The 15675-nt window shown below is 38.4% G+C and overlaps 1 protein-coding gene across 1 annotated transcript in view; it reads left to right on the forward strand.

The window, feature by feature from the left end:
- HDGFL3 (HDGF like 3) overlaps positions 1-15675 on the forward strand; it is a 78361-nt gene extending 62686 nt beyond the window's left edge. Inside the window, exon 6 of the mRNA XM_055326328.1 lies at positions 13092-15675. Within this exon, the coding sequence (XP_055182303.1) occupies positions 13092-13097 (6 nt within the window). The 3' untranslated portion in view covers positions 13098-15675. The remainder of the gene's footprint in view (positions 1-13091) is intronic.

Genomic DNA, 15675 nt, shown 5'->3' on the forward strand with positions numbered 1-15675 from the left:
ACACCACATCTTTATCCATTCATCTATCGATGGACGCTTGGTGTGGTTTCCATATCTTGGCTATTGTAAATAATGTTTCACTGAACATAAGGATGAATCTATCTCTTTAAATTGGTGTTTTCATTTTCTTCAGATAAATACCTAGAAGTGGAAATGCTAACTTTTTAAGGAACCTCCATACTATTTTCCACAGTGGCTACACCAGTTTATATTCCCGCCAGTAGTGCACAAGGGTTCCTTTTCTCCACATCCTCACCAGCACTTGTTACTTAACCTTTTTGATTCTAGCCATTCTGACAGATGCTAGATGATCTCTCATTGTGGTTTTGATTTGCATTTTTCCCTGATGATGAGGGGTGTTGAGCCTCTTTTCATGTGTCTATTGGCCATCTGGCTATCTTTGATCTTAACTTTTGTTAACTTCTATTAACTTAAAAGTGTTAGTGAAGGCACATTTTGCCCTTGGTCATTTCCTGTTAAGTCTTTTCTAATCGGATAGTGGTAATCATTTTGAAACAGTAATCCACAAAATACGTTATTACTGTTCTGTGAGATTCTGGTTTCAGCTGAGTTCTTAACTATGCTTGTCAGTACTGTTTATTTCTCAACTCCTCCTTCATGCAGTTTTCCAAAATTACTCCCCAGTTGTGATTCCAGTTGTTCTCTTATCCCTCTTAGCCACTCAGCTCTACTCAGTCCTCTGCATATCTTTCTTCTCTTGACCTCTTTGCAGTAAAGAGCCCTCTATCGTTACCTTTGCCAGTAGCCCTCCCAGGAACAGGCTTGCTAACAGTCACCAAAGCCTTGAGTACTTGACTGGTTTGATTTTCTTTTTATCCTACCTGCTATCTTTATCCCAGGTGGCTTCAATATGGAGACAGCAAAACCCTCACAATTTGTCTCCCTTTATACTTCTATCTGTAATTTCTATGACAGAGGAAGAGATAGTCTATACCTGTACTGCTCAGCATGTGATCTGTGGGCAAGTAGCAGCAGTATCACCTGTGAGCTTGTTAGAGATGCAGAATCCCAGGCCTGACCCCAGACTTTCTAAAATCTATTTTAGTTAAAATAGATTCATGCACAGGTCACTCATGCACATTAAGGTCTGAGAAGCATTATTCTGCACCTTTCTGTTGCCAGGGTCCAGAGTACGGTCTCTTCCTCCTCTCCAAGGCCTCACCTACTCAGTGGTTTCCTGTCATCCTGGACCTTTATCTTCTTCTCCATCTGCCCAGAAACCGTGTTAGGCCTCCTTCCCTCATACATCCTACTCTTTTCACTTTTCTCTTCATCTCTCAACTTCCTTTTTTTTTTTTTTAAGATTTTATTTATTTATTCATGAGAGACAGAGAGAAAGGGAGAGACACAGCAGAGGGAGAAGCAGGCTCCATACAGGGAGCCCAATGTGGGACTTGATCCACTTGATCCTGGAACTCCAGGATCACGCCCCGAGCCAAAGGCAGATGCTCAACCACTGAGCCACCCAGGTGTCCCATCTTTAAACTTCCTGAAAGAGTTCTCTTCCCTCCTGTGTCCACTCCCTCACCTACTCATGCCTTACTTAATCGCACTCGTGTTGCTTCTTCACCATTTCATGGAAACTGCTCTTGTAAAGGTCCGTGGTGATCCTCTCATTGCCAAACCCAGGGTTGTCTGTCTTTATTTTACCTGTGGAGCATTTAATGCCATTAGCCAACTTACCCTCCTAACTTTGCCTCCAGGTCACCAGTCACTTCTGCATCTGCATCCATTTCCTTTTCATTCTATTTCTAGAGCTCCTTCCTTCAATCTGTCTTGGCGTACTGCTATTCTAGAAGCTTCTCCTGTGTCCATCTTATCCACTCTCATGGTTTCACCTATTATATATTATTGATGACTTATAATTCTGTATCGCCTGCATTGTAGACCCATTTTTCTAACAGTTAATGAAACCATTTCTACTTGAATATCTTGAAAGCGCTTCAGGAAATACTTGCTGTTAGAAGTAGCAACAGTAGCAGACTCAGTAGTAATGCTAACATCTTTACTCTGTGCCATATATTGGGCTAAATGTTGTCTGTGCACTATCTCATTTAATCCCCATACAAATTCCAGGATAGAGATGGAGGGATAATCTATATCTATTATAGATATATATCTATATTTATATATCTATAAAATAATACCTGGGGAAGCTGAGGATGGAAAGCTTGGCCCAGGGTCACATAGCTGGTAGGAGCCTGAATGTAAAGCAGGAGCCTGAGATCCATTCATTTAAATTAAAGTATAGCTGACACACAATGTTACCTTAGTTTGGAGTGTACAATATCGTGATTTGACCAGTGTAGACTTATGCTGTGCTCACCACAAGTGTAACCACTACCTGTCACCACACAATGCTATTGCAACACCATTCACTATAGTCCCTCTGCTGTACCTTGTCCCATGACTTATTCATTCCATAACTGGAAGCCTGGGCCTCCCATTCCCCTTTACTCATTTTGCCTATCTCCTAACCATCCTCCTTGAGTCAGCCATCAGTTCTCTGTGCTTATGGGTCTGATTTTGTTTTGTTTTGTCTTAAAGATTTTATTTATCTATTCATGAGAAACACAGAGAGGGAGGCAAAGACATAGGCAGAGAGAGGAGCAGGCTCCATGTAGGGAGCCCGATGGGACTCGATCCCAGGACTGTGGGATTACTCCCTGAGCCAAAGGCAGATGCCCAACCGCTGAGCCACCCAGGCGTCCCAGATTTTGTTTAGATTCCACATATAAGTGAAATCATATGGTATTTGTCTTTCTCTGTCTGACTTAATTCACTCAGCAGAATAGGCACTAAGTCCATCCATGTTATCACAGATGGCAAGATCTCATTTTTTTATGGCTAGTAACATTCCATTGTGTATGTATATCCACTGTATCTTACTTAACTGTTCATCTATCAATGGACTCTTAGTTTGCTTCCACAACTTGGCTATTGTAATGCTGCAGTATATACAAAAGTTCATATATCTGTTTTTTAAGATTTATTTGAGAGAGAGAGAGTGCATGAGCCAGGGGTGGGGGTGCAGGAGAGAACAAAAGAGAATCTTCAAGCACACTCTCCCTGCTGAATGCAGAGCCTGATGTGAGACTTGATCCTAGGACCCTGAGATCATGACCTGAGCCAAAATCAAGAGTCAGCTGTTTAACCATCTGAGCCACTCAGGCACCCCCATATATCTTTTTGACTATTCATTTTCTTTGGGTAAATGCCCAGTAGTAGAATTACTGGATCATCTAGCAGTTCTACTATTAATTTTGGGGGGAACTTCAGGGCTGCATCAATTTACATTCCCATCAGCAGTGCATGAGGGTTTTTTTCCTCCACATTTTTTTGCCAATACCTATTGTTTCTTGTCCTTTTGATGTTAGTCATTCTGACCAGTCTGAGGTTCTCTTATTTGCATTTCCCTGATGACTCGTGATGTTGAACTTTCTTTCATGTGTCTGTTGGCCACATGTCTGTCTCTTGCATGTCTTCCTTGGAAAATGTCTATTCAGGTCCTCTGCCCATTTTTTTTAATTTTATTTATTTATTCATGAGAGAAAGAGAGAGAGAGGCAGACACAGGCAGAGGGAGAAGCAGGCTCCATGCAGGAAGCCCAACATGGGACCCGATCCCGGGACTCCAGGATCACACCCTGGGCCGAAGGCAGTGCTAAACCGCCAAGCCACCTGGGCTGCCCCTCTGCCCATTTTTTAATAGAAGTATTTGTTTTTTTGGTTTGAGTTGTAGGAGATACATATATAATATTAACCCCTGGGTTAATTAATATTAACACCTAGGTAGTTCAGCAGTTGAGCATCTGCCTTTGGCTCAAGGTGTGATCCTGGAGTCCCAGGATCGAGTCCCACATCAGGCTCCCTGCATGGAGCCTGCCTCTCCCTCAGCCTGTGTCTCTGCACCTCTCCCTCTCTCTCTCTCTCTCTCTCTCTCTCTCTCTCTCTCTGTTTCTCATGAATAAATAAAATCTTTTTTAAAAAAGTATATTAACCCCTTATCAGATATATCATTTGCAGATACCTTCTCCCATTCTATAGGTTACCTTCTTACTTTGTTGATGGTTTCCTTTCCTGTACAAAAAGCTTTTTATTTTGGTGAAGTGTTAGTAGTTAATTTTTGCTTTTGTTTCCTTCTCCTAAGGAGACATATCTAGAAAAATGTTGCCAAGCCTGATGTTCAAGATGACTGCTTATGTTTTCTTTTTAGAGTTTTATGGTTTCAGGGCAGCCCCAGTGGCGCAGCGGTTTAGCGCCACCTGCAGCCCAGGGCGTGATCCTGGAGACCCTGGATCGAGTCCCATGTCAGGCTCTCTGCATAGTGCTTGCTTCTCTCTCTGCCTGTGTCTGCGCCTCTCTCTCTCTCTCCCTCTCTCTCTCTGTGTGTGTCTTTATGAATAAATAAAGTCTTTAAAAAAATTTTTTTTTAAGTTTTATGGTTTTGGGTCTCACATTTAGGTCTTTAATCCATTTTGAGTTTATTTTTGTGTACAGTGTAAGAATGTGGTCCACTTTCATTTTTGTGCATGTAGCCACTCAGTTTTCCCAGCAACATTTATTGAGACTGTCTTTTCCCTGTTGTATATTCATGCCTCCTTTGTCAAAGATTAACTGACCACATGAGTATGGGTTGATTTTTGGGCTTTCTATTCTGGTCCATTGATAGATTAGATATGAGATAGATAGATGATAGATAGATAGATAGATAGATGATAGATAGTGTGCGCGTGCGCGTGTGCACGTACATGTGCGCCAGTATCATACTCTGATTACTGTAGCTTTGTAGTATATCTTGAAGTCTGGGATTGTGATACCTCCAGCTTTGTTGTTCTTTCTCGAGATTACTTTGGCTGTGTGTTATCCTTTGTGGTTCTATACAAATTTTAGTACTTATTTGTTCTAGTTCTGTGAAAAATGCTTTGGTATTTTGATAGAAATTGCATTGCATTTGTGGATTGCTTTGGGTAGTGTGGATATTTTGAGAATATTTGTTCTTCCAGTCCATGAACACAGAATATCTTTCCATTTGTTTGTGTTATCTTCAGTTTCTTTCATCAGTGTTTCATTGTTTGCATAGTACAGGTCTGTCATGAACTTGGTTGTTCATTCTTAGCTATTTTATTCTTTCTGGTGTCTTTATAAAAGGGATTATTTCTGCTATTTTGTTATTAGTTTGTAGAAACAACAGATTTCTATATATTAAGTTTGTATCTTACAACTCTACTGAACTCATTTATTCTACTAGTTTTTTGGTGGAATCTTTAGGGTTTTGTCTGTTGTATTATATCATCTGCAGATAGTGACACATTTACTTCTTACCAGTTTAGAAGGCTTTTTTTTTTTTTTTTTTTTTTTTTTTTGTCCAATTGCTATGGCTAGGACATTGGTACCACATTAAGTAAAAGAGGCAAGAATGGACATCCTTGTCTCATTCCTGATCTTAGAGAAACATTATTATGTATTATATTAGTTATGAGTTTTTCATATGTGGCCTTCGTTATGTTGAGGTATGTTCCCTTTAGACCCACTCTGTTGAAAGTCTGATCTTTTATTTTTTTTTTATCTTTTATTTTTAACCCATTTTTAATGGTATATCTGTCCTATACAAAAGAATATATATGTAATATAAATATAAAATAATAAACATTATTCTAATGAATACCAGTGACCCTACCACTCAACCTGAAAACTAAAGCAGAGTAACTTATATCTAATTAGATATTCTTCCCTTGTCTCATCTTCCTCCTCCCCAGAAATAACCACTAGTATTGTTATTTCCTTTCATTTTCAAAATTTTAGCTCATATATAACATATAGTTATATAATACTTAAATAATATATTGTTTAGTTTTGGTCATTTTGAGCTTTTTAAACAATGGTTACATTCACTTACTAGTGTGCTTCCAGCAGTCTCTCACAGCTGTGCACAGAGTTGCTTATTCGCTGTCCATTGCTGTGTAAGACCCAACCTTATGAATACACTACATTATTATTTAGTCTCCTCTTGATGGGCATATTGCTTGTTTCCAGCTTTCTGCAATCATGAACTGCATTGTTGTGAACACCCTCCTGTTTGCCTCCTCATACACATATACAAGAGGTTCTCTAGGGATGTAAACGAGAAATGGACATGCCAACTTATGAGCTCATGGTTTTTAACTTTGTGAGATAATGCCAAATTAAATCCCTAGGTATCTGGGCCAGTTCACTCTCCCACCACCATCAAGGTATGGATTCCCTGTGGCTGACATGTCACTGTCAGACTTGAAATTTTTGCCTTTAATAGAGAGTAAGTTATAGTCTTAATTTGTAGTTCTTTGATTAATAGGGTGAGCTTCTTTTCACATGTTTATCGACCACCCATGTTTCTTCTTCTGTGTAGTGCTTGATTTTGTATTTTTGCGCATTTTCCTATTGGATTTTTGGGGTTACTGATTTGTAGGACTCCTTTACATATTCTGGATTCTAAGTAGAATGGTTGGTCATGTGCATGGTACATATCTTTTCCACATTTGTGGCTTGTCTGATTTTTTTTTTTATGATTCCTTTTGGTGAATGTACTTTCTCTATTGTCTCAAACTTTTCTTTTAATGGTTAGTATTCTTTTATCTATCCCTTTTCCAAGATCAGAAAGATACTCTCCTGTACTTCCTTTTTAAATCTCTGTTAACATTTTAGTGTTTGATCCATCTGGAATTGATTTTGGGGTATAGTATGAGGTAGAATCCTGTTGCCTTTTTTCCCCAGAGCACAACCATGGGAACCAGCACCATTTATTAAATTGCCCCTCCTTTCCTCTCTGACCTGCAGTGTCATCTGTCATAGCCATGGCTCACTCTCTGGGTTCTCTGTTATGTTCCCTTGGTCAGTACCATACTTTTCCTAGTTATAGAAGCTATATAATGAGTCCCAGTGTCTTGTAGGGCTAGTAGACTAATCGTAAACTTCTTTTCAAATACTTAATCATCATGGACCAAGATAGAAAGTCAATGTGCTAGTAAGAATGATTCAAATGAGGAATGATCACAAAATGATAATGTAGGAAAGAATTGCCAGAGCAGTGCTCTTCAGAAGACAAGGAGGCATAAGATCCAGAGCACATCTAGAGGGGTTACTGAAGCAGGAGAGAAGGCAGGTACGTGGGTACTCAGGGCGAGAGCTTGTAAAAGTTCTCATCTGATTGCTTCTGTTTTCTTTGGAAGCAAGATCAGCATTTGAGCGTGATAACGTGAAGAAGTGTTAGAAGTTTCGAGGGATAGGAAATGGGACAAAGTAGTCACTTAGAAGAAGAGAAGAGTGAATAGAGTTGGGGAATGAAGTGGAGTTGCCAGGCAACAGTGAGGGCTTACTTGAGGTTAGTGGTCATGATTTAGTGAAAACTGTCGAAGGAACGGGGGTGTGGTTCTCTCCAGGCTTATTCAACTGTGCAGCCTCAGAAAGGCAGAGAACTGAGTGTGACTAGAATTGGGGTTTGCCCAGAGAGTAGAGTGAAGGAGGAGAGAGGCAGGAAATGGATTTTGTGCAAGGAAGAGAGCAGTGACAGTGATGGATCACTGAACTCGAAATATGTTTGGAAGGAAAAAGAAAGGCCTGAGGAAGGGAATGGGTCAACAGATTTTGAATATCAAAGAATGATTAGAGGTTGAGTCCAAGCTAAACAGAGAGAGCTGGAGACATAAGTAGTGGTGGAAGAGTGAAATGTTTAATCAAATTATGGAAGAGCTGTGGTGTCTGTTGCTGACCTTCAGGTAGGATGGTTCACTGTGTGAGCACCATTTAAGCAAGTTCCCTGGATTCCTGCTTGTAAAATTCCAGACAGCCCCCTACCTAGTTCTTAGTACAGCCTGACATGCTCCCATAATTTGCCCCCCAAAACAGTGACTTAAAAACCATGTTTGCAAATACAGTTGTTCCCCCCCCTTATCTGCAGGAGATGCATTCCCAGACTCCCAGGGTATGCCTGAAACCATGGATAGTACAAACCCCATATATGTGTTTTTATATGTACGGACCTATGATAAAGCTTAAGTTAGGCACAGTAAAAGTTACCAACAATAGCTCATAATAAAACAGAACAGTTATAACAATATTCTGTAATAGAAGTTAAGTGAAGGTGACTCTCAAAATACCTTCCTGTGCAGTTCTCACCCTTCTTGCTGTGATTGATGAAGGGAGATGAGAGAATGCCTACAGGTGAGATGAAGTGAGGGGGATGCCGTAGCCCTGTGACATAAGCTACTGTTGACCTTCTGATGGAAAGAAAGCCAGAAGGAAGAACATCTGCTTCCCAATCACAGTTGACCAAGAAAGTGAAATTGCGGGTCTGTGAAGGACTCCTGTACCCCAGGGGTTGGGAATCACTTGCCTAACAAATAACCATGGGAGGATGAGTGACTGAGGTAGTGTGGAGGACAAGATCCGGGAGGAGAGAAAGTCAAGGGACTGAGAGGTCAGAGTTTTAGAAAGACAATTTACATAGAGAGACATCTCAGTGGTTATGATATTGAATGACAGTGGACCAGGGCTGACATCTTTAAAGACTAAAGAGTAACCCAGGGGATCTGGAAGTGACAGCACTTGGGGGCAGGGGGTAGCAACTCACAAGACTGAGGTTCAAAACTTGGAGGATTGGGTGGTTGGGAGAGAGCACAGGAGAGAGGAGAAGCAGCTTAGAAACAGCAGTGAAGATCAGGAAGGACACTTTCCTCACCTCCAGGCCAGTAGATACAAGAGCTGTGGCAGAAGAAAGAGCATGTGAGGGTGGCAGGAGAACCAGCAGCACAGTCCCCAAGGAGAACCGGCTTTCCTTTAGAACAAATTAGGGGGCAGAATATATGAGAAATGCAAGTTGGGGATAGGGGAGATTTGCTAGTAGCTGACGGATTTCCAAAGGGTCTAGTGGAAGAGCTAAAGGAATCTGGGTGAGGAGAGTTTAAGAGATGAGGTCCTAAACCAGCATGTACAAAGCTGACTGGGGATGAGAGTCTAGGAAGTGACAGATGCTTAGAGCCCATCTGTGGTAACTGAAATAAGTAGAAGGCCATAAGGATAAAAAGGCCATCTCGAGGCAGATGATATTAAAGTTATGAGTATTGGGAAGGGAAGGAGAGGAGAGGTTCTTACGAGGAACCCACAGAGTTCTGGGGCCCCCTTTACTTTCAGAGTCTCTCTGATGACATCCTCACTCCTAACCATGGAAGCATGAGGCAGAAAAGGACAGGCTTCAGAACATTGGAGCTTCCCTTCTCAATTCATGGGGCTATGAAGTAGAGGTTACTAATCTTTACAAGAATACCGTGTGCTGTTGGCTTGAGCCTGCTGTGTTGTTTATTGCCATGTAACAAATTACCTCAAGACATAGTGGCTTAAAACAGCATTTATTATCTGGCATTTTCCATGGATCAAGAATCCAGACAGGCATAACTTGTTGAGTTCTCTATCTTTGCATCTCCAAAACCTGCGATTACTGTGTTAGCAGGGGCTCCAATCATTTTGAGGTTCAGCTAGGGGCACTCTTCTAAGCTCACTCAGTAGTTGTTGGCAGGATTTAATTCATTAACTTTGGCCAGAGGCCCCATAGGTTCCTTGACACATTAACCTCTCCATAAGGCAGCTCCATCATGGCAGCTAGCTTCATCAGCAAGAGATAAGAGTGCTAGCAAGACAAAAGCTAGTCCTTCATAATCTAATCTCAGAAGTGACATTCCCATCACTTTTTCCTCATCCTATTCATTAGAAGCAAGTCACAAGTCCTGCTCACCCTCCAGGGGAGGGCATTACACAAGGGTATGGATACCTGGAGGCAGGGATAGTTGGAGACCATGTCAGAAAGTTGCCCATCCCTGGGGCTGGACTCAAGTCCCCAAATCACAAGGCCACACATAATAACAGGGAGGAGCAGAGGAGAGAATAAAAACTGGGAGGACTGTCACTGTGTTTGCTATAACTGCTAACCAGTGTCCGTGCTTTTATTCTTCTGATGCTGACCTATTTTCTTTCTGTAGAATGGGCTACATTCTTCTGTCTCCCCATCCTCAAGATCAAGTCCAGACTCCTTCCTTCAAAATGCACAGCCTCACTTCTCACCATGAACTCTCATTCCTTCTAAGCCAGTGGTTCATCAAACTTCTTGGTCTCAGCACCCGTTTAATACTCTTATAATATTGAGGGCCCTAAAAAGCTTTTTTTAAACCTTTGGATATTTATTTAATTAGGAATAAAAACTAATTTTAAAATATTTATTAATTTGTTGTAAAATAATATTCATTACTTAACATAAATAACACATTTTTATGAAAAATAACTACATTTTTCAAAAAGTGCTTTGTTTTGGAAAAATGACATTGTTTTACATTTTACTTATTTTTTTAAGCTTTTATTTCATTTTTTTATCTCTACGCCCAACATGGGTCTCAAACTCACAACTCTGAGATCAAAGAGTCAAACACTACCGAAAGGCAGCCAGGCGCCCCATATTGTTTTGCATTTTAAAAAATTTCTTTCAAAAAAAAAAATTTCTTTCAGAGCACCTGGGTGGCTTAGTGGTAAAGCATCTGCCTTTAGCTCAGGTCATGATCCCAGGGTCCTGGGTTCAGGCCCCCCCTCCAGATCCCTGCTCTCAGGAAGCCTGCTTCTCCCTCTCTTCCCCACTTGTGCGCGCGCTCTCTCTCTCTCTCTCTCAAATAAATAAAAGCTTTAAAAATAAAATAATTTCTTTTATCAGGGTTCTCATATCTGCTTCTTTATTCAGTCTCTTGCAATATGTGTTTTGGTTGAGGTATATGAAGAAAATGTGGCCTCAACACAGATATGTAATTGGAAAGTGAGAATAGTAGTATTTTAATAGTTTCTTCAGATCGTCACAAGTGTTCTTCTTTGATATTACACCAAATATATAAGTGGTAGTTTCTTAAAGGTTAGTTGCAATGTGGATTCTCAACTTTCTGTATTCTGTTAAAGTCCATTGAACTGTCTGGCACTTTAATTAGCTTTTACCCATTTGGAAAATATTGGTTCTCATTTGAATCTTCCAATTATTTCATTACAAAGTATTTTTAATCACATTTTTAAATATCAGGTGTATCTTGTCAGAAAAATCCTTATTGATAAGTTTTGATTACGTTTTCCAGAATTCTAAGTTTTATTTAAAAGCTCAAACTTTGTCATTGGCAGCAAATACTACCAGTTGTCCTCCTTGATATAATAGCCTCATTTCATTTATTTTTGAGAAAGTGTCTGAATAACCATAGTTTATCTGTCATCGTTTTTTCAAGTGGCAATGGCAGTCCATGAAAAGATCCTATGACTTGCATGGTCTCAAAACTTCTGCATTCTGGGTATCCTTCAGCTTTGCGTCCACCCACAGTCTCTTAATGTGCCTTGCATTCACATGCCTCAGAAGCGAATCTCATTGGATTAGTCTGCCATTATCTGATAAGAGAGTGGCACGGGTGGTGTGGCTCAGAGCATGGCAGCCAGCACATAACGAACCACTTCTGGTTGCTGACTTGGAGGAGACCTCCGGTCTAGTAAATACTCCAAGCCCCATGTCCAGGATATATATCATTATGAACTAGCAAGATATTTTTTGATGCAGGCATGCAAATAGAGTGATTATGGTATGACAAGTTAAAAAAATGGATTTATAATTTGCTTTTTATAAGCACCACTTACAAGTACCTTGTTGAAAGACCGAAAAAACCCCACCCATGTCCTTAAAGTTGTCATCACATTCTAGTACCACCTTTACTTTATTTGGATCATTAATTATATTCTGAGGCTGCATGGGACCGTCTTCCCAAAAATATTCTTCAATACAATTTGAGTAGTTGTTACTATGAATTTTCTACCAATGTAAATATAGATTTTATTGCCTTTCACATTGATATTAATAAAAAGACACTTAAATAAATTTCTTTGAATAACAATTTTTCATTGCTTTAAATGGCTATCTTCCTCCTTCACAGGGGAGGAGAATCCCCTAAGTCAGTGGGTATAATCATATCTAATAAATAATTAGGAGTCACTAGTCACTGCATGTTGCAGGTTCACAGATTTTAAACATGAGTTTTATTTATTTTTTAATTTACTTTCTCATTCTGGTAGGAACAGAGCACACAGTAAGAGAAATGTATTTCTGCTATCTTGAGGTTTCCTATTTGAAGGTCCTAGAATTATTTATATATGGGAGAATATACACTATAGATTTTGGCTATGTATGTGAGAACATACCCATGAGTGAGAACTGTTGTGCTCACAAGCAAGTTCATTCACTTAGCGAAGGAAAGAATGGAAGTGGTTTTAGGAAAAATATTGGGGCCCGAGTTCCCTCTTTTGTTCATCCCTTGGGAGTATTGGGGGTGGGGGAGTAACGTATTTGGGTTAATGACAAAGAAAACAAAAACAGTATCCCTATGAGGAAATGTAATCTGATACAATTTAAAGTAGGACCCAGATTTAAAGTAGGACCCAGACTGAAACATAATTCTTTTAGGAAATGGAAATATTTTGTCACACAGATGCCATCTATATTTTAAAAGAAATCTAAACTTCCTTTCTTTTCGTACATCTTGATTTTGTTAACTTCTAATTTCTTCGAGCCATATGTCCCAAGTAATTAAGCTATAAATATTATACAGAATAATTTGCATACATTCCAAGTGCTTTTTAAATTTTAAGCAGCTTACCTTTCTTTCTGACACCATAGTCCTCACAAAGATGGATTATCTCAATTTCTCCATTGACTTTATCCCAGCAATACACATTGTCCTGAGTTGCATAGAGTGCACACTATTGCACTCTGCCCTGCCAGACAGTAGACAAAGTTTATTGTTTTGTTCCCTTTTTTTTAACAGAACACTAAAAATGCCCTAGCACCTTCTTTAGCTTTTTGAAGTGATAAGTATTTAAAAGCCTCCTCACAGGCTATTCTTGCTTAGTATTTTTAATGCTGCAGTACAGATTAAAATCTCAGAAAATCCCAGCTATATACTTTATAGGTATGGATAGCTTTTATTGTTAATATCCTAAATCATCTAAAGGCTTGTTTTCTTTCTTTTTTTACAGACCTAACTACCATAATGAATGCTGCATATTAGGAGAAACCACAAGAAGGTTATACATTTGGTTGTCTAATAATCTTGGATTTGATATGAACCAACACATATTCCTTGTTGTCATTGACAGAACCCCAGTTTGTATGTACATTATTCACATTCCTCTCTGTTGTGTTTGGGGGAAAAAAAGACATTTTAGCCTTTTTTAAGGTTATTGATTTGATTTCGTTATTTGGTTGCATGAAGTTGCCCTTAACCACTAAGGATTATCAAGATTTTTGCACAAACTTATACATGTCTAGGATCCTTTTATCAAGGCAGTTACGTTCATCATTCTCCTGCCTTTACTCCTCTATCACCAGACACTCCATTAAATATAAATTAGCATTTTTTAAAGATGACCACTCAACATAATGCTTAAGGGATTTCCTCTCTTTGACAGAACCCAGGAACCAGTTCCTAAACACATAATGTTGGCATATTAAAGATGAAATTAAAATTGTCCTTCAGTTTTGAGGCCATGTGTAAAGTTTAATCATACTGTAAGATATCTATTCCATATTAGAAATAGCTAGTCGACAGCTTATACTTCTCAAAACTCATATTGTTACATACACAAACTCAGTTTTTATATGTGAAGTTAGTGAGTCTTTTGTGTTATTCCAAAATAAAGGCAGTGATTTATTTTTTTCCCCAATGCCAATACAATTTGAGCTAATCACTCAAGGTGGATAATTTACATTTTAAAGCTGGAATCAGCAGTAGCCCTATGGGAAACCAGACAAAGCATTGACTTTTAAATGAACTATTGTTTTCTTTTGGAACTAGAATTAGTATAGTTATACTCATCCACAAACCATTATTATGTGTACATTATTGTTGCTATTGTGATAATAGAGAATTTTATTTATTTTTATGCCAGCTTATATTGTGAGGACACATTTAGTCAGTTTGGGTTTTATCAATCCTGTTATGCTTGTCCTTGGAACATCTTTCGCGTATTCAAGGTTTGTAGTTGAAAAGTTTACTGTAAAAAAAAATCAAAAACAAAAAAATGTATTGTTTTTACAGAATAAATTTATTGGAATGTGTACTGGGAGTAAGATTTTGAGGTTGTAAACAACTAAGTTAGTGTAATTTGGCTTCATCTATGTAACGTGAGGTATTAATGTAATTCATATATTAAAGCAAAAATTGTTAACAGCAAGTTGACAATAGAATCAAGTGCAGGTGAGGGGTTTTCTTCTTTCTTTTCCTTTTTTTTTTGAACACTGTGTGGGTTTTAGGTTTTTTGTACCCATGGGGGAGGGAGAGGAATGGCCACACGATTGCTTGCACAGCTCAGAGAAAATTTACCAGCTCTGTTGACTCTAAATTTGCATACTTAACATTATCCATGCATTGATTTGGACTCCCATTTTCTTTTTTGTTTCCTTATTTTGGTGAAGAGCTAATGAATAACATGAAGATAAAGTGTGAGCTGTTCTAAAAGCCCAGGGCCATTGAGGATGAGGATGGTGATGGTGGTGATGGTTATGAGTCTACTTACCCCTCCAGGGCACTGAGAAGGCGGCTGTATTTTCAGTTTGTCTTTCTCACTTAACAAATACTAATTTTCCTCTATACTCATAATTCCAAATACAAAAAATTCATTAAAAGATAATAGGGATGCCAATCCAGTTCTTTTTCCTTGAAAAGTACTTTTTAATTTTGAGTGTTTTGTTTCAATTTCAAATTAATGAAATTTAATTAATTCATCAAAAGTCCTCTTCATTGCTCACACTAAAACATAAGGAGAATGTAGATGACATTTTGAATTATAACATGTAACTGACAGATTTTTAAAATAAAATCCTAAAGACTACAAAATTGCTTCTGAAAAATACAAAATGTTTCAAATTTAATAAGATTTGTTTTCATAAAAGGCCCCAAAGATTTATTAAAAAATACACAGAAATACAATAGAAATATTTCCAGTCACCAATAAAACAAGTATTCATTAAGGGTAATGATAAAGTTACCAATCCCTCCTTAGCTATTTAGACTCACAAAAAAAGTTTTATTAAAAGCAATTTTTAAAACAGCAGTAAATAATTATACTTTCCTTGGGAAGACATTTTTCAAATAACATTTTAAAATATTGTGATGATTTGCTTTTTATATTGAGGTTGATAATGATGCATATATATCTTATATGCAAAAAGTATCTCTCCAGTATGTATTTGCTGTTTTGAATTTTTTAATATGCATAGGCCATATTCACTTTTGGATAGGTTCATTTTCATGCTCACTATTGTAGGAGCTAAATTGTAATTGTTTACAGTTATATTTAATATGTGCAAACAGAATATTGAAATAGATGGTCAAGTTTATTCACAAAATAATTTTGAATATATTTCTTTAAACAAACTGTTTCTCAACTTCACTCTTCCTTCAAAAAAAGAAAATTTACCCACACAATACCATATGAGAGCTCACATATACAGTGCAGAGCAAGAATTTGTATGTATATGCTGAAGTATCCCCGTTTCAGGAGGGAGTGAAATGGGACAAATTATCAGTACCAGGATAACAAGTCAGTAATCTAGAGAGGA

This window comes from Nyctereutes procyonoides, unplaced genomic scaffold (assembly GCF_905146905.1).
Source record: "Nyctereutes procyonoides isolate TBG_1078 unplaced genomic scaffold, NYPRO_anot_genome, whole genome shotgun sequence".
NCBI classification, from domain to species: Eukaryota; Metazoa; Chordata; class Mammalia; order Carnivora; family Canidae; genus Nyctereutes; species Nyctereutes procyonoides.